Here is a 25,547-nt window from a genome sequence, read left to right on the forward strand (position 1 = left end):
CTTAATAAACATAGGAACCAACAGAGGAAAAATATTTAAAATCTAAAGTGCATTGCCCAAAAACCAAATTAGCCATTTTAATTGGTTAAATATTGTATGTGTCTTATAGCCCAGCCAGTGTCTTGATATGGGAATGTATGTGCTATTGGTGTTGGTCCATCTGGCATGCACCCGAGGAGCCACGGCTCAGGGAGGAAACGCAGTAAATTCCCTGGCGCTCGGCGTTGGACCCCAGGCCACACCTTGTCGCGTGCGGGGTCGGCCTCGCGCCACCAGGGGGCGCGCTCGGAGAGCATGTGGGCGTCTCGCGAGCCCGCTTGGGAGGTGCGCGGCGGCTGCAGACCTGGCCCCCGCCCTAGGTGCACCCGACTCCCGCCAGCTCTGTCCCGCCGCCGCCGCCGCCGCCGGGATCCACAAGCAAATGAGCGAATGCACACGCCAAATCACGCGGCGCAAATAAAGTGGAGCTGGGATGCGAATTGAAGTCTGTCTGCCGATTTTGCAGACTGAAGACAGTTCCATTCGTGGCTCCCAGCTCTGTAACGTTTGTGTGTGTGTGCGGAAGGGGTTATTTCTCACACCAGGCCCATTCAGTGTGCCGCTCCCTTTTTCTAGCACACTCCTCCTCTCCTGCAGCGTTGTGCACTCATGTCCTGGAACTCCTCGCACACACGGAACTCCCATGCCATGCTCTCTCTTCACCCCGCAGCCTGTCCAACAAGCCCCTTGAGGGTCTCTCCCAGCTGCCCCCTTGTCTCTTTCCCCAAGGCCCTGCCCTGGTCCAGCCCTGTCCAGGTCCCTGCACAGGCCTCTCCCTAAGCTCCTGGCTGGGAGGGGTGGAGCCACTTAACCATCCAAGGGCACCGTAGCCAGAGGAGGCAGAGCTGGGGTTTGGGAGTCACAGCAGGTCCAACCTGGATCTCTCACGGGCTCCCAAGGAGACCCATGTCCTAAGGAGCGTGACATCAGGAGGTTCAGGTAGTGTACTCGCCACCCACCCCCACCCCCACCCCAGCCTGGGAATCAGAGGCTCGCCTCGCCCTGCCCATGTGGCCAGAGACAACCTGGAATTTCAGGTCCATAAATCACTGGGGGAGGGGGGAGCTCATAAAAGCTGCTCCCCTGCCCTGGCCTGCCCGCCTGGCCTCTTCTGCCCGATTCTGGTCAACCCCCTCCCTTCCTTGGTGACTGCCCACCGAGGAACCAGTGCATATAGAGGGTGCCCCTGGGGGACGGGCTGGCCACAGGGTCTTCAGAAAGAGAAGGTGAGGAGGGGGCTCTGGGGGTCTGGAGGGGGCAGGGGGAGCAGGGCCTGGTGATGGGAGGCCTGAGACTCAGGGAAGGCCCTGAAAGACTGTCCTGCCTGGGCTTCAGTTTCTTTTCTATAAAATGTAAAATGGGTCTCAGAGCAGTACTCAGTGCCAGGGTGGTGGTGGGAGTCTGGGCACATTCCGGGGCAGCCGTCTGGCAGCTGGGGTGTGGGGTGAGGGGGGGGTTGCGCTGGCCCTCCCAGCCCCCCCAGCCTCTGCCCACCTCACCCCTGCGCCTGTGTCCCCAGGCAGCACCATGGCTTCTGCAGCTGTGGAGGCGGAGAAGGGGTCCCCAGTCGTGGTGGGGCTGCTGGTCGTGGGCAACATCATTATTCTGGTGAGACACCCTCCCCTCCCCTTTGCTGGACAATCTAGTAGGTGTGTAAGGGAGGGCGCTGCGGGCCCAAGACTCCCAGCAGGCCACGCTACAGACGCTCAAGTCAGATCTGGCTGGGTTCGAATCCCAGCTCCGCCTCTTCCCAGCTGCGTGACCTTGAGCAAGCCCCTTCTCTGTGCTTCCATGTCCCCGTCTATAGTGTCCTCCTTGAGTGGACGGTGGTTGTGTGGCCTTAACAGGTTGATCCATGCACCACCCTCAGTTCAAAGTGCTCCATGAGCATCGACATCATTATGGACTTAAAGTGACTGTTTGGCCATAACAATGTCTTTTAATTAATCTTTTTTTAAAATGTGTGATACCTGCACATGGCTCTGGAGCCAGACAGCAAATCCCAGCTCTGTCACTTGCTAATTGTGGGACCTGGGACTACAGTGATGCACCTGTAAAAGGGAGATGAAATAGGAAAGCCAGGAGAGTGAAATGGGTTCTGGGATTAATGTGCTTAGAAAGGAGGTTTGGCCGGTGGGAACCTTTCATATTGGCTGCCGCACAGCCGAGCTCTGTCCACCAAGCTCGCCCTCTTTGCCCCCATCCCCCAGCCCTGTCGTCACCAGGTGCTTAGTTTCTCCAGTATTTAAGAAATAGGCGTACGTGTTCGTATTTTCTCCCCTTTCTTGTCCCAAATGTGGCTCATGCCACATCCTGTTCTGCACCCCGGGCCACGTAGCCTGTGGGTCACTCGGTGTCGGTCCTCAGAGAGCCCCCTGCCCTTTTCCACAACTGCACAGTATCTGTCCTCCCTCTCGTGCGTCACCCCGGTCCCCGCACCTGCCGGGATGCAGGGAAGAACCTTGTGGGTTGGGGATTTCCCCTCTGGGGTGGATGTGTCTCCAGCTTGACTCCTGGACGTGTTATTGCTGGGCCAACGAGTCCATGCATGGGTGATCTTTATGGCCCGGGCCAGTTTCCCTCCTCCGGGAATTAAAGGGGCCGCTGAGGGAGAGCAGGTTGCTGAAGCTTCTTCCCTGGGCCGGGCCTGTGCTCCAGGCTATGCACCGGCAAATCCGGGCGTCTTGGCCCGGGCGCAGCGGAGGCGCAGGGCGGGCACTTGCTCCCCGCCGGGCCCCGCGCGGCCGCGGCCTGAGCAGGCCTCTCGCCCGCCGCCTGTCCAGCTGTCCGGCCTGGCCCTGTTCGCCGAGACGGTGTGGGTGACGGCGGACCAGTACCGCGTGTACCCGCTGCTGGGCGTCTCGGGCAAGGACGACGTCTTCGCCGGCGCCTGGATCGCCATCTTCTGCGGCTTCTCCTTCTTCGTGGCGGCCAGCCTCGGCGTGGGCGCGGCGCTGTGCCGCCGCCGGGCCATGGTGCTCACGGTGAGACCCGGGGCGGGCGGATGGGGACGGCGGCGCCAAGGGGGAGCGCGCCGCGCCTCAGGGCCCGGCGGGTGTGTGCTGGCCTCACTTGGGCCTCACAGGCTGCCCCGCCATGAATCTTCCCATGACTCCAACCTTGGCTGGCTGGGTGTTGCCCCACTTTACAAAGGAGAAAACGGGGCCACGAAAGGGGGAGACAGAGGAGCACGGCTCTTCCTTTGGGATTTGAACCTGATGGTTTGTTGGTCTCCAGTGTGCTCGTGAGCGCTGCCAATAACCCAAACGACAGCGATAATAATAGCATGGCTACCATTGAATGTGTACTCACTATGTGCCAGGAGCTGTTCTAAATGTTTCCTTCCTCACGGCCCACCACGGGATAAATTTTGTTTTCTGAGCACATTTGAAAGAGATGGAAACCAAGGCTCAGAGAGGTGAACTCACTTTTCCAGGGTCACACAGCAAATGAGTGGCAGAGCCAGGACTTGAACCTGAGTTCACCTCTTGATCCTGCCCTCAAAGAATGCCAACAAGAGAGGCAATAACAGCCCCTGCCCCCTGCCCCCCACCCTTCGGCGTCTGAGTCCTTCTGTGCTTGACACTAAGCCAAGCAGTTTAGACCTGAGCTCCCTAAGTCCTTCCAGAGGCCCTCTGACGTGAATGCTTTTCTGCCCATCTACCAAATGAGGAAACTGAGGCTCAAAGAGCAGCCCGAGTGGCTGGGCGAACAGGGATTCCAATCCCGGCCTGGGTGGCACGGAGCCCGGGCTGCGCCTCCTTGGCAGGTGGGGTCTTTCAGATCCCTAGGAGCAACTACTTCAACCAGCAAGTGTTCACTGAGGAACTGCTGGGCCAGCACTGGGGGGTGTAGTGGTGAACAAAACAGGCAAAAGCCCTGGCCCTGAAGGGCCACTCCATTGACCTTGAATAAAGAAGGGAGAACAGGAACTGGGGAAGGGCAAGCCAGGCCTCAGGCCCTGAAAGCAAAGACCTGAAATCCAGGAGCAGGTGAGCCCTGTGTTTAGGGCAAGTGCAAAGGCCCTGAGGCCAGAGGGGACCAGGGGCTAGTGTGACTGGAATGGAGGGAGGGAGGGGAGATTTGGAGAGGAGGGCAGAGAGATAAGGGGTGGGGGTGTGGGATGGGGAGAGGGAGAGGATGGGAGGGGGTAGGGGAGGACCTCGAGGGCCTTGGTGAAGACTTGCCTTTGCCCTGAGTTGATATCAAGCCCTGGAAGGGCTTTTTCTTTCTTTCTTTTTTAATGCTCTATTTAATTTTCTGGCATAACAATTTAACCAAAGCCCTGAAAGTTCACACAACTAGAAAAAGAAAGAAGGAAGGGAGGGAGGGAAGGAGAGAGGAAAGGGAGAGAGAGAGAAAGGACAGAATTTTTAAAGAAATCATTATGGAAAATTGCAAAAGTAGACTGGGGTAGAGAAAAGGGCGTGGACCCCCATAGCCAGCTCCAACCTTATCTCGAGGCCAAACCTTTTCTCCTCCCGCCACCCAGTACCTGCCCACGGCTTTCCCCCTGGGGTGTTTTGGAGCACAGTTCCTGGCACCTGTAAATACTGGAGTGAGTGTTTCCTGTGAGTGATAACGACATCCTTTTAAAGCAGTCAGGCGGGTTTTGCAATATTGTTCCTCTTTTGACCTTTTTTCAGGGAAGTTGTCAAATCCACACCCAACCCCCTGTTGCTTCCAGGCTAGGGGGACAGCTGAGGATTCTGGTGAAGGGTGAGGACGGTAAAGTAATTTTTATTACACATCAGCAACAGTGCTTTTTTTTTTTTTGCACAACCACCACGGGGCCATTGGCCCACCCGGCAAACTTTACCTTAATCCCTTCACATTTTCCAATACCTAGTGCTCAGCCATTCCCCTTTGTCTTGAGAAGGCCTTTATTCTTTTCTTTTTATAGCAGACATTTACTTTACTGATTCCAAGCCATTAGTTAACACTGGGGAATCCTATACATATTTTAAGATGATTTTTTTTCTTTCGTTTGTCCCCAGCATTTTATTATTTTAAAAATTCAGACATACAGAAAAGCTGAAAGAACTGTCCAGTGAACACCATATACCCACCACATCCCTTGTCCTGTAATGTTTTTTAAAAATTACATGACTGTCCATTGACCCATCCCTCAAGGGAGTGTGACTTAAACGGTGTCAAATGAAAGAGAGAGATAGAGGGAGAGAGGGGGAGAAGGGGAGAAGGGGAGAGGGAGAGAAGAGAAAAGAAAGAGGAGAAAGGAAGAAAAAAATCTGGGGTCCCAATAAGGAGAGACTTTGCTGGGGAAGGGGGAGCCTACTGGGGGACGCTGTGACCCTAAGCTCTGCAAGCACCTCAAGGGCCAGGCAAAAGGCGTTTTTCTTCTGTCGAGGAAAGAACTGGGTGCGGGGAAGTGGGATGACAGAGTGGCCCGATCAGATGGTGGATCTGAGACTTTTTTATACTGAAGCAGCCTATTTCCTGGGAGGCCTGGAGGAAGGAGAAAAACTTGACCGCAGTTGGGTTGACAAGCATTCTGCTCCTCTTGTTCAGTGGGGACCAGCAGTTCAGTGAATCATTTATGAAGCAAAGCATGGGAATTCGGGGTCCGTGTCTGGCCCTGCCATGGGTAAACGAGGGGGGCTCCCGCTGTGGGTTCGTGCAGGGGCCCTTTCGGGAAGGCCACCGGGCGGGATGTCTTAACCTTGGCGCTTTCCCGGGACCCCGGGCGCAGGGGGCGTTCACAGCGCCCGCGGCCGTGCCCTGCTGGGCCGGCCTCGTCTCTCCCCAGTACCTGGCGCTCATGCTCGTCGTCTACATCTTCGAGTGCGCCTCGTGCATCACGTCCTACACCCACCGCGACTACGTGAGTCCCGGGAGGCCAGGGCGGGGCGGACTTCAGAGGGGGCGGGCGGGGAAGGGCTCGGCTGGGGCGCCCGGCTCCCCGCCCAGCCTCGCTGGCCCCTGTCCTTGCCGGCCCCCCACAGATGGTGTCCAACCCGTCCCTGATCACCAAGCAGATGCTGACCTTCTACAGCGCAGACACAGGCCAGGGCCGCGAGCTGACGCGCCTCTGGGACCGCATCATGACGGAGGTGGGCGAGGTGGGGGGAGGAGGGTGGCCTCCCCTACCGGGAGGTGAGCCAAGGCCCTTCCCCTGGAGGGCGCTTCCCGGAGAGGAAGGGTGGCTTGCCCAGGGCCTCATGGTTGGTAAGTTTGCTCCAAATCCCCCACCAGTCTCCCAGCCCTGGGACAAATATCATCTGATCCCCAACCCCTCCCCACTACATTAAGGCCTAGGACCTGGCAGTGCAGGCCTTGCCCCTTGTTGCTGTGTGACCTCAGGTGAGCGGCTGACCTCTCTGTGCTCAAGCCTGCCTGACACTCCTCTCTCTTCAGCAAGAGTGCTGCGGCACATCGGGGCCCATGGACTGGGTGAACTTTACCTCGGCCTTCCGGACGGCCACCCCGGAAGTGGTGTTCCCCTGGCCCCCACTGTGCTGCCGCCGGACTGGCAACTTCATCCCGCTCAACGAGGAGGGCTGCCGCCTGGGCCACGTGGACTACCTGTTCACCAAGGTGTGCGCCCCCCCGGGCCCGCCTGCCTGGCCTCTGCCTCTCCTGGCTCCTTCTCTGGCTTCCCTCTCTCTGCGCCCTCCCACTGCCTGTCTGTCATCTCCCTCCCTCTCTTCTCTCCAGTTTCCTCCTCCTCTCCTCTTGCTCTCTCCATCTGTCCCTCTTTCCCTCTGTCTGTCTTTTTCTGGGTCTGAGTCTTTCCCTCTTGGTCTCTAAGTCTCTCTCCCTTCTTATGTCTCTCCTTTTAGGCTTTTCTCTTTCTCCTGTCCTCCCTTCATCTATCTCCTTCTCTATTCCCCTCTCTCTGATCTTCCTGCTGCTTCCTCCCTCTCTTCCTCTCCCCCACCTGCCTCCCTCCCTCCCTCTCCCCCACCTGCCTCCCTCCCTCTTCCTTTCCCCCACCTGCCTCCCTCCCTCCCTCCCTCTCCCCCACCTGCCTCCCTCCCTCCCTCCCTCTCCCCCACCTGCCTCCCTCCCTCCCTCCCTCTCCCTCACCTGCCTCTGTCTCTCTCACAACTGCCTACCCCACCCCTGCCTCTCCCATGCTCTGTCCCTCATTCTCTCTCTTTCTAAGGGGAGACTGTCCCTCGCCTCTACCCCCCACGCCACCCGAGTGCCCCCTCCATGCCCAGCCCCAGGCAGGCCCTTTCCAGGCTGCTTCCCTGGCGAGCGGCCTGATTCTCTTGGACCAGAGATTCTCAGCCTCTCCCGTACATCAGGATCACCTGGGAGCTTGTGGCAACCCTTCCAGGGTTTCTGATTCTGGTGGTCTGGGGTGGGGCTCAATAATGTGCATTTCCAGTAAGTCCCACTGGTCAACCCGGAACACCACTTGTCTCAAGCCACCTGGCAGGTCAGCGGGGCGCACACGGGGGCTGGGCCACCCCCAGGGGCTGCTGGAGCCTGAGCTGCACCTGCAGCTATCCTGGGCCAGGACAGGAAATAAGGGCAGTGAGAGTCAAAACCAACATTTACTGAGCCGTTACCCCCCAGCCAGGTATTCTTTTAAGAGCTTTAGTTTTTCATCCTCTTTAATCCTCCCCACACCTTGTGGGGTACACTTGATAATTACGTGCTCCCACGTGACAGATGCTGAAATTGAGAGGTCACTGCTAGTGCTGGCGCGGGAGGGAGCTGGGATTGGATGTCAGCCAGTCAGGCCCCTCCGGGTGCTTTGAGCACCCACTGCAGGGCTTGTGCAGGTGGGGAGAGAACCCAGAAGACGGTTAGACTGAAAGGAGGACCAGTCCCAGGCATCCCCGCGGCTGCTTGGGAGCCCTTGAGCAGCCCGTCTTAGAGCAGGCGTCACGGAGAAGCATAACCACAGTTAGAGTCGGAATGGCCACTTGGCAGGCCCTGAGCCTGTGGATCACGTGCCGCGTCATCTTCTGCGATCTGTGCCACCTCTCCCAGGGCCTTGGGGAAGCAGAGGTGCGCGGGGCCAGAGTCACACCAGGCCCCACCGCCGACAGATGGCAGAGCTGGCCCCAGCTGGGCCCTGCCTGCCTGCAGGGTACAGACCCTGGGCCTCTGTTCCTGGCTTCCTGCCCGCCAGGCCCAGGGCGTGCAGGAGGCGAGTGGCGTGGCTCTGCCCCCTCAGCCTCGTTTTGACGTGAGGAGGTGTCAGGACCGGGCTGATCTTAAACGTGGGTCTCAAGCCCTTGGGACTTGTGGGCAGCTTGAAAGCCGGCCTCAGTCCGTCGTTCAGAGCCTACTTGTCCAGGGTTCGACATCGCTTACCTGGCTCCCCCGAACCACCCTGGGAGGTCGACGCTGCCAGGATCCCCATTGCTCTTGGAGAAAGTCAGGGCTCAAGGAAGGAAGTGACTTTCCCAGGGGTTCTTTGTGACTCTCGCCCCCAGCTGCCGGCCATCCGGACATTTTCTTACTCCCGCCCCCTTTTGCCCCTGCCCAGGGCTGCTTCGAGCACATCGGCCACGCCATCGACAGCTACACGTGGGGCATCTCGTGGTTTGGGTTTGCCATCCTGATGTGGACGGTGAGAGACGGGAGCCCGTGGGGCTGGGCGGGACGTGGGCGTGGGGCTGGAGCACCCCTCACCCGATTGCCTTCTCGCCCAGCTTCCTGTGATGCTGATAGCCATGTACTTCTACACCACCTTATGAGGAACAAGAAGGGCAGGCCAAGCGCCCACCCCGGCCTCCTCCAGCGGCGGGGGGGGGGGGGGGGGGGGGGGAGTGCTGCATGTGACTGCTCCCCTCTCCCCTCCCAGCTCCCGCGCCCTTCCCCCCTCCCACTCTTGAAATCTCTTTCCGGTTTCTGAGCCCCGGTGGGCCGGAAAGCCCTGGATACGTGTGCATGGACCCTTTGCTCTGACCCCATTTCACTTGGCCGATTCCTGCCCATCTTTTAAGTCTCAACTTAAAAGTCATGTCCTCGGGGTTCCCTGGCCCGATCCCACCACCCCACTCACAGATGCCTCTCTTTCAGCTCCCTGAGCTTCTCCTTCATGGCCAGTGTCACCATTGTCCCTGAATAACTTGTATGTGGTTGCTGTAGAAGCTCCGCAAGACTTGGATTGCCGTGAGGGAAGGGCCAGCTCTGTCACAGTCACTTTACCGTCCCCAGTATTGCTCAGCACAAAAGCATGGGCTAGTAGATATTCAGTAAATAGTGACAGAATGAATGAAGTTGCTTTCTTCTGGGGCAATGGTAAACAAACGAGGACTCTTTAATAGAAGTAGCAGAAAGCCAACCACCACTGGCTGAAGCACAAAATAGAATTTATTGGCTCACGTAGCTGAGTCAATAGGGTTGGCTCCAGGGGCTCGATCTAGGTTTGCAGGAACCTGCTTCATTCTCAGGCAGAATTTCTCCGGCAACGTCTTTAACGCTAAACAACATGGCTGCTGAGAAGGGGCTTCTCTCCCAGTCCAGAGTCCAGGAACCGAAGCTCAACGCCCGGCTCAGGTTCCACACTAGTCTTTGGTAGGGGAGGGGAGGGTCTCATGATGGATTATCCTGCTAAGGATGCATCCAGTAGTGGTGTTGGGGAGAGGGGTTGTTTATCAAAGGAAAATCAGGATGTAGGGCTGTTCAGCAGGTACAAGTGACAGACATTCTTCTCTGTGGTGCTCTGGCTTCCAGCAAGTTCTCTAAGGGATCCGTGACAGAGAAGAGCTTAAGAGTCTCATTATCCTCGTCTTTCCTGAAGCAGCCCATCCTCTCACCATCATGCAGCAATTAAGCCTTGCCAGGAGGGCCTGGCTTCCCTCCCCATCAAATGAATTTTCCCTGGGTCCTCATTTAGTCCACGGGTCTGCAGAGGACATGCACGTGTTGGATTCAGATTTCAGAGTTTAAAGTACGTTCTTTAAAAAAATGTCTGTAATGGTCAAAAAGGTCAATGAGTGAAAAACTGGAAGTTTAACATCCACCAGCAAGCTTATATAACTCATGTTAAGTCCTTCAACTGAAATTCAATTTGGCTGTTAAAAAGAAGATAGATGTGAGCTGTATTAGGATGTTCATTATAGTAACCTAAATGACCATGCATATCAGCTATGCTATGTCCCTATTCTAGGATACTGTGGAAGAATAAAAAAGAATAATAATGAACTAGAGTTCTGTTTTGTTTTGTTTTTTAAAAAAGATTTTATTTCTCCCCCACTGCCTCATTGTTTGCACTGGCTATGTCTGTTCGTCTTTTTTTTTTTTTTTAGATTTATTTATTTATTCCCCCCTCCCCCGTTGTCTGTTCTCTTGTCTATTTGCTGCGTCGTCTTTGTCCACTTCTGTTGTTGTCAGTGGCATGGGAATCTGTTTCTTTTTGCTGCTTCATCTTGTTATGTCATCTCTTCGTGTGGGCAGTGCCATTCTTAGACAGGCTGCACTTTCTTTGGCGCTGGGCGGCTCTCCTTACGAGGCGCACTCCTTGCATGTGGGGCTCCCCTACGCAGGGGACACCCCTGCGTGGCACAGCACTCCTTGCGCGCATCAGCACTGTGTGTGGGCCAGCTCCACACAGGTCAAGGAGGCCCGGGATTTGAACTGCGGACCTCCCATGTGGTAGACGGACACCCTAACCAAGTCCACTTCCCCTGTTCATCTTCTTTGTTGCTTTTGGAAGCACAGGGACTGAACCCAGGCCCTCCTGGAAGGGAGGAGCCTAAATGGTTGAGCTACCTCCATTCCCTGCTCTTGTTGTGTCTCTCATTATGTTTACCTCCTCTGTCTCTTTTTTTTTTAAGATTTATTTTTATTTATTTTTCTCCTTTTCCCCCCTTCCCCTCCCCCCCCCCAGTTGTCTGTTCTCTGTGTCCATTTTTGCTGCATGTTCTTCTTTGTCCGCTTCTGTTGTCAGTGGCACAGGAATCTATCTCTTTTTGTTGCATCATCTTGCTGCATCAGTTCTCTGTGTGTGCAGCACCATTCCTAGGCAGGCTGAACTTACTTTCGTGCTGGGTGGCTCTCCTTATGCACTCCTTGCACGTGGGGCTCCCCTACATGGGGGACGCCCCTGCATGGCACGGCACTCCTTGCGCGCATCAGCACTGCACGTGGGCCAGCTCCACACGGGTCAAGGAGGCCTGGGGTTTGAACCACGGACCTCCCGTGTGGTAGACAGATGCCCTAACCACTGGGCCAAGTCCACTTCCCCCTCCTGTGTCTCTTGTTGCATCATCCTGTTGTGTAGCTCGCCGTGCCTGCCCATCATGTCAACTTGGTGTCTTGTCTTCTTTGGGAAGCACCAGGAACTTCTGCTCCCTGTTTGTTGTGTCTCTCATTATGTTTTTCTTGTGTCTCTTGTTGTGTCATATTGTGGCATTAGCTCGCCATGCCTGCCCATCTTGCCAGCTCACTGTCTTCTTTAGGAAGCACCAGGAACCGAACCACTGTGGTCGGCGGGAGTCTAACCACTTGAGCCACATCTGCTTTCAAGTTCCGCTTCCCAAGAAATACAGAGAAGAAAAAATTATGAAATACCTACAGTACTTTTATTTCCATGTGTGTGTTTCTGTATAAACTCTGGAAAGATAGTCATCAAACATAACAGTGAATTAGTGAATATATCTGAGGTTGCAGGGCTTGTCTAAAGAAATTATAGTCTCTTTATTGGGTTAATATTTTAAAATTAATGTTACAAAGAATGGGAGAAATACCTTTTTTTTTAAAGTCCAAAATCACTTCTATTTAAAAGATTATAAAAATGTATGACATCCCGCCCCCCTCCCAAGACCAAGATGGCTACGAGAGTTTCTGTCTTCCTCTAGAATGCTGGGTCAAGGAGCTGGTGCATGTTGCATCCTTCACCATCAGGGATCTTGCTATGTTCTGCCCCCGTTCAGCCCCTATACCTAGTATGGTACAGCCAGTATGATCAACCAGGCCGCTCCCTACAACTCTCCAGTGCCCATCTAAGAGGATGGCAATAGGTCTGACATGCACATCCACCTCCCAGAATCCCCAGGGCCCAAGTTTGGAGTTTGGAGCGGCTTAAGAATCTGAGCTCCTTCCCCGTGGCCCTCAATAAAAATGTGAAAACAGACAAAATTAAAAAAAAAACAAACACAAAAGCAGAACAACAACTTAGAAGTGGATTCAAATTAGAATGGTGGATTAAATTAGAACTTTTAAAATTATAAAAATACATCCCATGTTCTACTTCTTAGTGGCCCCTCTACCATCTGACCCAATCCCCTAGGTTAGTGACTGCTCTTAACCTGGGGGAAATGTCCTTTTTTGGCTTTTGAAAGTTTATATCAACACTTCTATATGTACTTATACAAACACATATGTATTTAGCAGACTTACACTTTAAATATCTCTTTGTAATTGCTTTCTTCACTTAACCATATACTGTGGTCATCTTTCTGTGTCAGTAAATATAAATTCACCTCTTCTTTAACTATTGTGATGTGTTTGAAAGTATAGATGTACCATGCATTTTCTTGACCCATTAAGTATTAAGGGGAAGGAGCAGAACATTATGTACAAATGCCTTCATCTTTATAAAAAATTATATATACCTAGTTCCCAAGAGAAGTGGAGTGGAATGGAGGACTGAGAGGAAGAGGAATTTTCACACCATGTATTTATATTTGAAAATTTTTTTTATGAAGATCATATATTACTTTTCAAAAAACAAAACAAAGGGAATTCTAAAACACTAAACAATATATAGCTTACTTTAAAACCAGAATTTAAGAATACCACTCAGATGTGACCCTGCTCGGTATTTTAACATGGGAGCCCCTCCTGGTTAACTGGCCTGACTCCTGACTTTTCTGCAGGCCCTGGATGAAACTTCTTCCCTACTTATAAATGTGTCAAGGGAAGGGGAGATTTAGCCCTAATCTGCTTTTAAATCCAGGCATATCCTTGAGAGCAGGTTCACAGTGACTTTGTCTGTGACCTGATTCTCTGGGAGAGGGAAAGAGTTAGCCCTGGATTCTCACCAGATGCACCACACTCAGGCCAGTGATCTTGGCCAGTGACCCCCCTCGATGAGCCCTGATGTGCCTCTCTGTAAAATGGGCGTATTAACAGTCCCTAGGAAGCAGAGGTGGCTCAAGTGATTGGGTGCCTCCCTTCCACATGGAAGGTCCAGGGTTTGGTCCGGGTGCTTCCTAAAAAGAAGAGAGCAGACAGTGAGTGCAAACAATGAGAGGGTGCATAAGAAATAGATAAATAAAATCTTTAAAAAAAAAACCCCACAGGAACACAGTTCCCTAACTCTTGTAGAATGTAGGGCCTACTACATTCTAAAAGTTAAGGAAATGGTAGAGCTTTTTATTCTCAATAGGGACTTTCTCAGTCTTGTAAAATCAGAACCAAATGCAGACCTGCCTGCTGAGGGTGCAACCGTGCCTTTTGAACCTCAATTTCAAATGTCTGGGGTTCCACCCATCCTCAAAGTGCAGTCACTGATTCAAGACACTTACATATTTGCACTTTGAAAAGCAGTCACACTTGAAAATGCTTGATGCTTTCACTAAGATATGCCCAACTCACGGGCTCAATAAGTGTTAAGAGTTAGGATTTAAAAAAAATTTTTTGGCCAAGGGTCTTTCAAGAATCTTTGTGGAGCTCATGGAGATTGATGTGTGTAAAATCAGTTTTTCCCTTACAAATCACCTTGCAAAAGATTATGTAATGGCGCAGGAAAATACTCAGGAAGTTGTTAAGTGAAAAAAGCAGAAAATGGCATGTCAGGTATGATCCCTTTTCTGATAAAAATATAAATATGTATATTTACTTTAAAATAAAATTAAAAGGTCTCTCAAATTTTGGCATTGGTTATTGAGGAGGTGGAAGCACCTGCAGGGGATTTTTATTTCATTCCTTGGGCCTTTATTTTCTATGATTTTTATCACTTTTTAAAAAAAAATCAAGAAATATATGCTAACAAATTATGCCACTGCTGGGTATAAGATGAGCATTGAAAAATAGGGCTACTGCTACTAAACATTTTCAAGTTTTTTCCAGAGCAGCAAAGATGGGCCAGGCCTTGCTGGATGTTGGAACCTTGGCTTCAAGCAGGCCGCTGGACTCTCAGGCAGGCGGCTTGGGAAGGAAGAGCCGAGGGACAGCTCTCTACCCCCGTCCCACGCCCGCCACACCCTCTCTGGCTCCAGCCTGGCCACATACTTGCAGAGTGTGGCTCAGCCTGCCTGGCAGCAGCATAGCCTGGCCAAGACAATCTGAGCGGGCAGGACAGGTCTGTCCGCCCTGACCCCTCACTCAGAAGCCTGCTCCTGTGGGTGAGAGGGGAGTTGAAAGGTCAGGGCCAGGTCAGGGCCAGGACCCGCCAGGGAGAGGGAGCCACTTGATACCTCACCCTTACATGCGACCACATCCTTCCACGCCTCCCCTCCCCGCACACACACATCACGACCCTCAGCACAGATTCCAGCTCCTCGGCCTGGTACTGAGGGTTGCTGTGGCCTGGCCTCCGGCCAGCACCCCAGGCTTATCTCTTTTTCCTGCTCCACTGAGCCAAGATCTGTGTCCCCTCTGGGGTCAAAGAGTCATAGATATGGAAAGAGTAAACTATAACATCACATAGCAGTCACACAGGGCACACGTTTCTCACCATATCCACTGTTGCTTATAAACCTTCCATGAGGGCAAGTTGGCTTATCCACCAAAATGCAAGACCCACACCCCTTTGACCCAACTGATTCCGCCTCTGGGAACTTATCCTGCATGCGCTTTCACACATAGGTGCAAAGACCTAAGTACAAGGATAATTGTAAGAGCAATAACTGAAGTATGGCTCAACTCATACCAGAAGGAACTAGTTGAATAATTCATTTCTTGCACACCATGAATACTAGGCAGCAAAGTTTTAAGATTTGCTATGAACCCATCTCAGAGATATATTGTTCATTGAGAAAAAAGCAATGCACAAGACTAAATGTATGTTAAATGCAATGTGGTATCCTAGGTTGGATCCTGGCACAAGACTAAATGTATGTTAAATGCAATGTGGTATCCTAGGTTGGATCCTGGAAAAGAAAGACAGATATTAGTGGAAATAATGAATGCAATCTGAATGAAGCCCGGAGTTTAGTTTTGTACTGCTGTTAATTTCTGAGTCTTGATAAATGCACCATGGTTATGTAAGATGGTGGCATTGAGAGAAACTGGGTGAAGGGTATATAGGAACTCCCTGAACTCTTTTCAGCTTCTCTGTGAATCAAAAATTGCTTCCAAATAAAAAAATCATTTAAAAAAACTGAACATCTTTCTATTTTTATATATTTCTAGAGGGAAGAAAAATACATAGAAGTTCTTATATGCACAGGATACGCCCTTTCTTGTAAATTCCTTTATTTTCATGAATAATTTTCCTTAACTCAGAAAGAATTATCCAGTTCAACAATTATTCATAGATCACTGATGAATATTTTAAAAATAAGAGATAGAGCAAGATGGCAGGGGAATGGATTTTACAGAAGTGGAAGTCACTACTATTCTTCAGGCAAATCTGGCTGCTGACTTTATGGCGTCCTAATGTGGCCTTGCTGATTGTGAGAATGAGAAGAGTCCGATGCTGGTAAATCTTCCATAAATGGAAGAGCTGATGTTGGTAGTAAGGTCTTTGAGAATGGTGATGTCAGTTCTGGGTATTCAAGGACTGATATTTCTATGCCCAGTGAGAAGCCACTTAAGCAGACAGTGACACTGAAACCTTGTGCTCCCAACAGGAACTGAGGGCCAGGAAGCTGTGCTGAGATAGGCTGGGTGGCAAAATCCTAGGTGAATATCTTTCCAGGCTGATAGTCATCAACTCATTCATAGATTCATTCATTCAGCAAATGTTTATTGCTTGCTTATCCTGTGTGTCAGGCACTGTTCTAGGAACTGGGAGCCCAGCAGGGGATAAAACAGACCCCAACTCACTGCTCATAGAGCTGACCTTTTGACAGGGGATAGAAATAAGGCAATAGGAAAAATGACATGTCTGAAGATTGTAAGTGCTAAGGAGAAAATTAGAATCAAAATGAGAAGAATTTTTAAAAATTAGCCAGGCAGGGGAGGATTGTGGGAAGATGATGATGGACTAACAGGCAGAGGTGAATATTCACACAAAAACAATGGAGAGAGAGGCAAAAGCTGCCCAAGGGACCCGCTTTGAGGATCAGCAGATCAGGATAGTGCTATACAACTCCCAGGAGAGTGAGGGACAGAGAGAGGAAGAAGCTGAAAGGACAATTGTGAGTTATCAAGCCCCTGTGGCAGGGCTCCCCTCCCCACCCCCAAGATATTACGCTGGGGTAAAACCCCTGGCTCACTGCAGCCAAGGGAGGGGAACAGACGTGTTCCTTCCTGTCAGCTGTTTCAAGGGAAAAGGGAGGGGAGGTCAGGGTGCTTATTTTCAGTGAATTTGGCCAGCAGAGTCTGCTTTGAATCTCTACTCTGGAGAGTCAACACAGGAACACAGGAAAGGGGAGACTGAAACACATTGGTGGAAAGGCAGACTAACTAGTGCCATCTGCTGGCCAGTCTGGAAATTGCGTGGGCAAAAACTGCACGCTCTCTGTATCCAACCCCTGGGAGAAAATCTGTGCCCCTCTAGTGAGTCCTGGGCCAATTTTGAAAATTTAAGCGGGGCAATTTTAAAGACTGAGAATATGTTGAACCAAATTATCAAAGAAAAGTGAAAAAGAAAACCAATAGATAAGAGAGAAATTGGCCATTAGAGTAAATTCACCAACATATTCAGATGCCTAGACATCAGCAAAAAATTACAAGACATACTAGGAAACAGGAAGAGACGGCCCAGCCAAAAGAACAAACCAAATATCCTGAAAAGATACAAGATTTAATACAATTAATCAATGATAATCACACAACTCTCCTAATCACTTAAACTAATTTATAGAAAATACGACTTAAGAAATAAAGGATATTAAGAAGACACTGGGAGAGCATAAAGCACTAGTTGAGGGAAGCGGATTTGGCTCAACGGATAGAGCGACTGCCTACCACATGGGAGGTCCAGGGTTCAAACCCCGAGCCTCCTGAACCGTCTGGTGAGCTGGCCCATGCGCAGTGCTGATGCATGCAAGGAGTGCCCTGCCATGCATGGGTGTCCCCCACATAGGGGAACCCCATGCGCAAGGAGTGTGCCCCATAAGCAGAGCCGCCCTTTGTGAAAAAATGTGTAGCTTGCCCAGGAGTGGTGCCGCACTCACGGAGAGCTGATGCAGCAAGATGAAACAACAGGCGGCGGACCTGGCCCAGTGGTTAGGGTGTCTGTCTACCACATGGGAGGTCCACGGTTCAAACCCCAGGCCTCCTTGACCCGTGTGGAGCTGGCCCACACGCTGATGCGTGCAAGGAGTGCCCTGCCATGCAGGGGTGTCCCCCGTGTAGGGGAGCCCCAAGTGCAAGGAGTGCACCCCGTAAGGGGAACCACCCAGTGCGAAAGAAAGTATAGCCTGCCCAAGAATGGTGCTGCTGACACAACACAACAAGATGATGCAACAAAAAGAGACACAGATTCCCGTGCTGCTGACAACAACAGAAGCAGACAGAGAAGACGCAGCAAAAAGACACAGAAAACAGACAATTGGGGTGGGGGGGAAGGGGAGAGAAATAAATAAATAAATCTTAAAAAAAAAAAGAGAGATGAAACAACAAAAAGAGACACAGATTTCCGGTGCTACTGACAAGAATATAAGCGGACACAGAAAAACACACAGCGAATGGACACAGAGAGGAGACAACTGGGGGGAAGGGCGGAGAAGGGGAGAAAAAAAAAGAATGAATTCTGAAAGGACAGAATAATTAAAAAAAAAAGAACAATTTGAAAGCGTGCAAAGAAAAGTAACAGACTATGGGAATGAAAGACAATGGATGAGATAAAAAGTACATTAGAGGCATATAGGAGCAGATTTGAATTGCTTGAAGACATAATTAGTGACTTCAGAGGCAGAACATCTGAACTGAGAAAGAGAGAAGAGAATGTCAAAAATGAAACAGAGTCTCAGGGAATTGAATAACGACACAAAATGCACAAACATTCACAGAAGGAGAAGAGAATGTAAACGGGGCAGAAAGAATATTTGAGGAAATAATGACTGAAAAATTCCCAACCCCTATGAAGGACATAGATATCAATATCCAAGCTATCTAAGATATCAATATCCAAGATATCAATGCACCCCAAATATCTATTTCTTATAATTGATTACATTAAATATAACCTTGCCTTGTACCCTTTTTTTAAAAAGGTTTATTTTATTTATTTATTTCTCCCCAGCCCCTCAATGTTTTGCACTTACCGTGTTAGTTTGTTCTCCTTGTTTCTTTAGGAGACACCGGGAACCGAATCTGATATGGGAGGGAGGCGCCTAAGCACTTGAGCCATATCAGCTCCCTCCTTTGTTGTATCTCCCATTAAGCTCTTCCTCCCCATGTCTCTTATTGTATCATCTAGTTTCATCAGCTCACCACGCCTATCTGTCACATCAGCTCACTGTCTTCTTTAGCAGGCTCTGGGAACCTCTGCTCCCTGCTTTTGTTTTTAATATTTATTTATTAATTTATCCCACCCCCACTGTTGTCTGCTCTCTGTGTCCATTCACTGTGTGTTCTTCTGTGTCTGCTTGTATTCTCATTAGGAGGCTCCGGGAACCAATCCTGGGACCTTCCAGAGTGGGAAGGAGGTGATCATTCTCTTGTACCACCTCAGCTCCCTGATCTCTTGCATCTCTTATTGTCTCTCCTCTGTGTCTCTTTTTGTTGTGTCATCTTGCTGCGCCAGCTCTCTGCGAGGGCCAGCACTCCTGCACGACGCAGTACTTTGCACAGGCCAGCACTCTGCTCAGGCCAGCACTCCACGTGGGTCAGAACACCACAAGGGCCAGCTTACCTTCACCAGGAGGCCCTGGGCATCAAACCCTGGACCTCCAATATGGTAGACAAGAGCCCAATTTCTTGAGCCATATCTACTTCCCTGCTCCCTGCTTTGCTGTGTCTCTCATTATGTTTTTCTTCTTGTGTCTTTTGTTGCATCATCTTGTTGTGTCAGGTTGCTGCACCTGCCTGTGGTGCCAGCTTACTGTCTTCTTTAGGAGGCACCAGGAACTGAACCAGGGACCTACTGTGTGGTAGGCAGGAGCTTAATTGCTTAAGCCACATCGGCTTCCCGCACTCTTTTTTTTTTAAATTTCCCCCTTTCCCCTCCGCCTTCCCCTACCCTGCTGTTTTTGCTATCTGTGTCCATTCTCTCTGTGATCTTCTGTATCTATTTCTCTTTTTGGTCTTCTCTTCTCATTTTTTCTCCTCTGGGATTCACCGGGATTTGATCCTGGGGACATCCCATGTGTAGAGGGCTTCTGTTAGCTGCGCCACCTCAGTTCCTCGTTTCTGCTGCAGTTCACCTTGACTCTCCCCTCCGTCTCTCTCGTGTTGCGTCATCATCTTGCTGTGTGACTCACTTGCGCAGGCAGTGGCTCACCATGCGGGCACTCGGCTGACTGCATGGGCACTGGCTCACCATGCAGGCACGCTTTCTCTTCTTTTTCACCAGGAGGCCCCAGGGATTGAACCCAGGTCCTCCCACATGGTAGGCAGAAGCCCTATCATATGAGCCACGTCTACTTCCCCCACACTCTCTTTTAAAATTTGTAATTTCTTTAAGTCTATTTTTCTACTTATTTTACAATTTTACAATAAAGGTCTTTTTAACAGCTTAAAAAAAATTAGCCAGGCCGGGAGGCAGAGAAGCAGGGAGTTTCAGTGCTTGATGCTACAGCTTCCGGCAGTGGCTCTGGTCCCGGCTCTGGGTTGTTCTCTGCTGTCCTGGGTGGATGCCGTGTCACCCAGTTCCCACCTGTGGGGGTGGGGGAATGGATGTTCTGACTGACGACTCCTGGGACACGTGCTTGCCCTGGGGCCGGGGTGGAATCAGCCTCAGCCCCAGGGCCCCGCCTGCAAGCAGGGAGGGGTTGGTGACCCAGGGCCAGCTCAGGGCCACTTACATTTCAGTGTTAGCCATTATCCTCACTGCCACTTCGCTTACTATCAGGGGTCCCCATCACTCACTGGGTGGCAGGTGGCAACTTACTGCCTTCCAATTCCATTTCCTTGCCAGTGGGAACAGAGCTTGGCCTTGTCAGCAGAGGCCACTCGAGGGGCCCTGCAGGAGGAAGGGCCTTGTCCCTCAGATTCCAGGGCTCTGTTCTCCCTGGGCTGCGACCAGCAAGGGGCTGTCACTTTTCTCCATATTGTAGCTGGTGACCTCCAGGGTGCTCTTCAACTTCCCCCGCCTTCTGGAGTTCTCCAAGGGACTCGCCACTCAGCTCAGGCAGGAGATCTTGAACTTGCATCGCTGCTCCTCGCTGAACTGACTGCCTTCTCACATGCTCAATGGAAACAGAAAGATAAATAGAAAAAGAGAGGAACACAAACATGTTTTGTTTTGTTTTTTTTGAGGGCCACTTTCAGTCCTGCTAGAAAAAATGATCAAAAGAAGATCCCATGGGAAACGGACTTTGGCCCAGTGGTTAGGGCGTCCGTCTACCATATGGGAGGTCCGCGGTTCAAACCCCGGGCCTCCTTGACCCGTGTGGAGCTGGCCATGCGCAGTGCTGATGCGCGCAAGGAGTGCCGTGCCACGCGGGGGTGTCCCCCGCGTAGGGGAGCCCCACGCGCAAGGAGTGTGCCCGTGAGGAAAGCCGCCCAGCGTGAAAAGAAAGAGCAGCCTGCCCAGGAATGGCGCCGCCCACACTTCCCGTGCCGCTGACACAACAGAAACGGACAAAGAAACAAGACGCAGCAAATAGACACCAAGAACAGACAACCAGGGGAGGGGGGGAAATTAAATAAATAAATAAAATCTTTAAAAAAAAAAAAAAAAAAAAAGACATTGTTGTCCTGGGCTGGGGAGCAGATGTAGCTCAGTGGTTGAGCGCCTGCTTCCCATGTATGAGGTCCTGGGTTCAATCCCCAGTACCTCCTTAAAAAAAAAAAAACCCAATGGCTTTGGAGTGAAAGAGGAAGGGAGTGCAGGTAGCTTAGTGGTTGAGTGCCGGCCTTCCACATACAAGGTCCCAGGTTCAATCTCTGGCCCTCACCCCTGTACCTCAAAAAAACAAAAAGCTTTATAAAAAACAAAACAAAAAACCACAAGCAAACAAATAAAAAAACCAACTCAAGGGAACTGATGTGGCTCAGTGGTTGAGCACTGGTTTCCTACATATGAGGTCCCAGGTTCAATCCTTGGCCCTGGTACCTCAAGGAAAAAAAAAGAGATTGAGATTGTTATGCCAATAGCTTTCATTGTTAAGTAGAATGTGTTCAAAGAGGAAATCCTAAAGAAGGAAGGAAAAAAAACAGTCAAGAGAGGATGGATGAAACAGAAAAGGCAGAAAAGTCAACTTGCAACTGGATGATGGTTACAAGTGAGTTCATTAAACCATTTTCTGTAAAAACAAGCAAACAAACAAAAACCCACCTTCTTCTGTGGTTTTGCCAGTCCTCCAGCCTCCAACCCCTCCAGCTTCACTCTGCCCTTCTCCCCGCTGCTTCCCCTCACTTTGCTTTCTGTGCTCTGGGCACACTAGACTTTCCTGCCACACTTCCTGCTGCCCCACATGTCTGGAACCTGCTTTCCTGCTGCCTGTAAGACTTCCCTCTCCCCAGGCTCACTGGCCTGTGCCGATCCTGCGGCTCTTAGTGCAAGCACAGCTTCCTCCAGGAAGTCTTTCGCTTTTGTTTTTTTTTTTGCAGTACTGGAACTGGGACCTCATAAGTGGGAAGCTGGCACTCAACCACTGAGTTACATCAGATCCCCTGAGTTGGTTTTTTTTGTTCATCTGCTTGCTGTTTGTTTTTGTTTTTTTAGGAGACACAAGTACCCAACCCAGGACCTCCCATGTAGGAAGCAGGCGCTTAACCGCTTGAGCCACATCCAAGACCTAACACAGTTTTAATTTTACCTGTAATTAATAAAAATAGTCAACATTCACTGAGCACATGCCTATTCTTTACTGTGCCATGCCTATTCTTAGAACTTTATGGGCCTTTCTTTCCTGAGGCACAGAAAGTAGAAGTCACTTGCTCAAGGTCAAACAATTGGTAAATGCCAAAAGGCAGGATCCACCCACCTTGTCAGTCAGGCTTCAGAGCTGGCATCTTAACCCTTCTGCTCAGCTACCTGCCCCTGAGGCAGATAATATGCCTCTCTCCCACCAGACTGTGAGCTCCTAGGTGGTGGATATTTGGTCTCATCCTTGCTTGCCATTATAGCCTTTGTACCCAATGCCATGTGGTAGTTTAAAAATTATATATAATATATATATATATATGCACTCAGGTGTTACCCTCTCCTCTGGGACGTCCTTCTTCACCCTTCTCTTTTCCCCACTGGTTTAAGTACCTCTTCTGGGCTGCAGTTGCTACACTTTCCATGTGGTTCTTTTTTTTTTTTAAGATTTTTATTTTTTATTTATTTATCTCCCCTTCCTCCATCCCCCGTTGTCTGCTCTCTGTGTCCATTCACTGTGTCTGCTTGCATCCTTGTCAGTGGCATGGGGAATCTGTGTCTCTTTTTGTTGTGTCATCTTGCTGTGTCAGCTCTGTGTGTGTGTGGCGCCACTCTTGGGCAGGCTGTGCTTTTTTTGCGCAGGGCAGCTCTCTTTGTGAGGCACTCTTGAGCGTGGGGCTCCCCTATGTGGGGGACACCCATGTGTGGCACAGCACTCCTTGTGCGCATCAGCACTGCGCATGGGCCAGCTCACCACATGTTTCAGGAGGCCCTGGGTTTTAACCCTGGACCTCCCATATGGTAGGCGGATGCTCTATCAGTTGAGCCAAATCTGCTTCCCTCAATGTGGTTCTGAAAGGAAATGTTTTCAGGTCTATTCCTTCCTAAAAGATTAACTCTCTTTTTTTTTTTAAAGATTTATTTTATTTTATTTATTGCCCCCTCCCTCATTGTTTTGAGGTCACTGTCTGGTCTCTATGTCCATTTGCTGTGTGCCTTCGTGTCTGCTCATCTTCTCTTTGGAGGCACCAGCGACTGAACCTGGGATCTCCCATGTGGAAGAGAGGCACTCAATCATCTGAGCCACCTCGGTTCCCTGGTTTGTTGTGTCTCTCATTGTCTTTCCTCTTTGTGTCTCTTGTTGCATCATCTTGTTGCATCAGCTCACTGCACCTGCCCGCTGCACCAGCTTGGCTTCTTCAGGAGGCGCTGGGAACCAAACCCGGGACCTCCTATGTGGTAGGGAGAAGCCCAGTCACTTGAGCCACATCAGCTTCCCAAGATTAACTCTTTAAGGCAGGGGTTTGGCCTTCTCCAGGGCTCAGCATGGGTGGCACATATCATAGGAGTTTGATAAATCTGTGAGTGAAAGAAAAGTTTCTTGACCTTACACCCAGGCCCTGGGGAGGAAGCAAGAAGATGAGTTCTGAGCGCCATCTCTAAATCCCTGTGAAACCTTGTACAAATTCCTCCAAACTCAGTCTGAGCTCAAAAGTAATTATGGCCTTGGGTTTCTCCAAAGAGCAAAGCTGGGAGAAAGTCTTTAAGCTATGAGAAGTACAGGATTATTGTTACAACTGTCATGAACACTTGTTCAGTTGAGCTCAGCTATTACATCTTAGTCATCTGCTTGGCTCCAGACACACCAGGCTTCTTACTGCACTTCAAGCATTAAGTTCTTTCCTGCCTCAGGATCTTTGGACTGGCTCCTACTACTTTTGGAAACATGCTCCCCCCAGACTTTCCCACTGCAAATATCTGGCCGTATTTTTCAGGACTACATCAGTCAAGGCAGATGATATTGGTTGCAAGGAAACAACTCAGTTTTGGGGCATTTGGGGAAGAGAAAAGATGAGACTGTTCTATTAATTCATTTAATCCTCTTAGCAGCCTGGAGAGGTATTTACTATTATTACCCCCATTTGACAGAGGAGAAAATTAAGCCCTGAGGAGGTAAGTAAGTTGCCAAAGGTCTCACAACTAGTATGTAGCAGAACCAAGATATGCATTCAAGCAACCTGGATCCAGCATCTAGCTTCTGAACCACAAGGCTGTCTGCTTCTTACATTTACTAAAACTTACTTAGTATAGGGTCAGGCACAGAGTGGTTGCTCAATAAGTAATAGATATTTCTCTACTCCTTTCAGACATTTAATTTTCTTAATCTTACAATGCAATCCCCAGAACCAAGTTGACACTCCTTCCTACTCCATCTTGCTAGAACCCTGGGTCCCTCACTCTATCTTCTCATGACTACCCAGGCCAGGTGGCTGGATGTGAGGGTTCAGGAGTCAGGTTCCCCGAGTTTCCATCCAATCTCCACCAATCACTAGCTCTATGAACATAGTAATGATACATCACTCCCAAGGTCTGAGTTTCCTCACCCATAACATGGGGACAATAACAATCCCTATGTCCCCAAATCCCCTAATGGGATTCAGTGAGATGATACATACAGAATGCTTCCCACCTTGCCTAGCTAATAAAAAGGGTCCAATAAATTGCAGCAATTATCATTAGGACTTCTCACGAGCAGCCTCCAAAGATTCTGAGGGTGTGAAATACATCCCCAACCATCCTTAGGATCAAAGATGAACGCATTGTTTGCAGACAAGGCTGGTTGGGTGAGAGGACTCCTCACCTGATCTGACCCAGAATCTACCTTCCTGGAGGCACTGTGGTCCAGGGGGTGAACTCAGACCCGATTTCTAATTCCAGCTGATTTTTCCTTCCGGCCTCTGTTTCTTTATCTGTCAACTGTGAAGGGGACAGTGTGGAAAGTAAAGAATGTGGGTTTGGATTCAGAAGATCATGTATCTTTCTACAGCTTAGCTGTTGTGAACCGAGAGGCCTCACCACTGGGGGTCTCGGTTGTGTGATCTAATGGTCGTTGTCATCATGGCTCTTCCTACGGTTGTTGTGAGGATTCCCCAGGAATCCTCATTCCTGAATGCTGGTCATTCGTGTCAGCACTCAGGGACATTGTAGCTGGCAGGATGGCAAACAGCGCAGACCTGTGGTGAAGAGCTTGGGTTCTGGAGCTGGACGGGCGCAGACCTAATTCAAATTCCAGTTCTCACAATTACTTGGGGTGAGATCGTAGGGAAATCAATTTATTCTCCCGCCACTGCTCCCTAGGGCACCTGCGGGGAAAAAGGCGCCAGACACCCACCGTCCCTGGAGTCATGCAGCTGAGCTGAAGCAGGACCGAACCCAAATAGCCGCCAGAAATTTTAGGGCTGGGCGTCCGCCGCGGGCCCCCTGATCAATCAAAGGCGAAGGCCAGCCTCGCAACCAATCAGAAGAGGCACTGGCGAGGCAATGCCCGCCTCCTTAAAGCACTCTTTCGCCTCATTGGATGTGTCCGAGCGCAAACCCAAGGCTAAGTCAATTTAGAAATACAGCCAACCAATCACTTGTGCAACCGCAGCAGGGCGGGTCGGAGCTGCGGCGCTCTCTGCGAGCCACGGAAAACTGGCCGGGGGCTTAAGCC

General features: G+C 50.6%; 1 protein-coding gene and 1 non-coding gene across 3 annotated transcripts; both read left to right on the forward strand.

Annotated features, from left to right (window-relative positions):
• The first annotated feature begins 1,113 nt into the window (after nucleotides 1-1,113).
• UPK1A (uroplakin 1A) lies at nucleotides 1,114-10,170 on the forward strand. 2 transcript variants are annotated; one of them, XM_058279256.2, is made up of 8 exons: nucleotides 1,114-1,265; nucleotides 1,559-1,647; nucleotides 2,823-3,023; nucleotides 5,807-5,881; nucleotides 6,003-6,110; nucleotides 6,415-6,594; nucleotides 8,507-8,590; nucleotides 8,673-10,170. In XM_058279256.2, exons 2-8 carry the CDS (start codon nucleotides 1,567-1,569, stop codon nucleotides 8,715-8,717), a joined length of 774 nt encoding a protein of 257 aa, XP_058135239.1. In that variant the 5' UTR covers nucleotides 1,114-1,265; nucleotides 1,559-1,566; the 3' UTR covers nucleotides 8,718-10,170. The 2 variants fall into 2 exon arrangements, with proteins under 2 accessions (XP_058135239.1, XP_071065329.1); XM_071209228.1 differs by lacking the exons at nucleotides 1,114-1,265; nucleotides 1,559-1,647 and having other exon boundaries at nucleotides 2,535-3,023.
• Nucleotides 10,171-20,952: 10,782 nt separating this feature from the next.
• Nucleotides 20,953-21,027, forward strand: TRNAG-CCC (transfer RNA glycine (anticodon CCC)). Its single transcript has one exon. It is a non-coding gene; the product is annotated as a tRNA-Gly (tRNA).
• The last annotated feature ends 4,520 nt before the right edge of the window (nucleotides 21,028-25,547 follow it).

Source organism: Dasypus novemcinctus, chromosome 18 (genome assembly GCF_030445035.2).
Source record: "Dasypus novemcinctus isolate mDasNov1 chromosome 18, mDasNov1.1.hap2, whole genome shotgun sequence".
Lineage (NCBI taxonomy): Eukaryota > Metazoa > Chordata > Mammalia > Cingulata > Dasypodidae > Dasypus > Dasypus novemcinctus.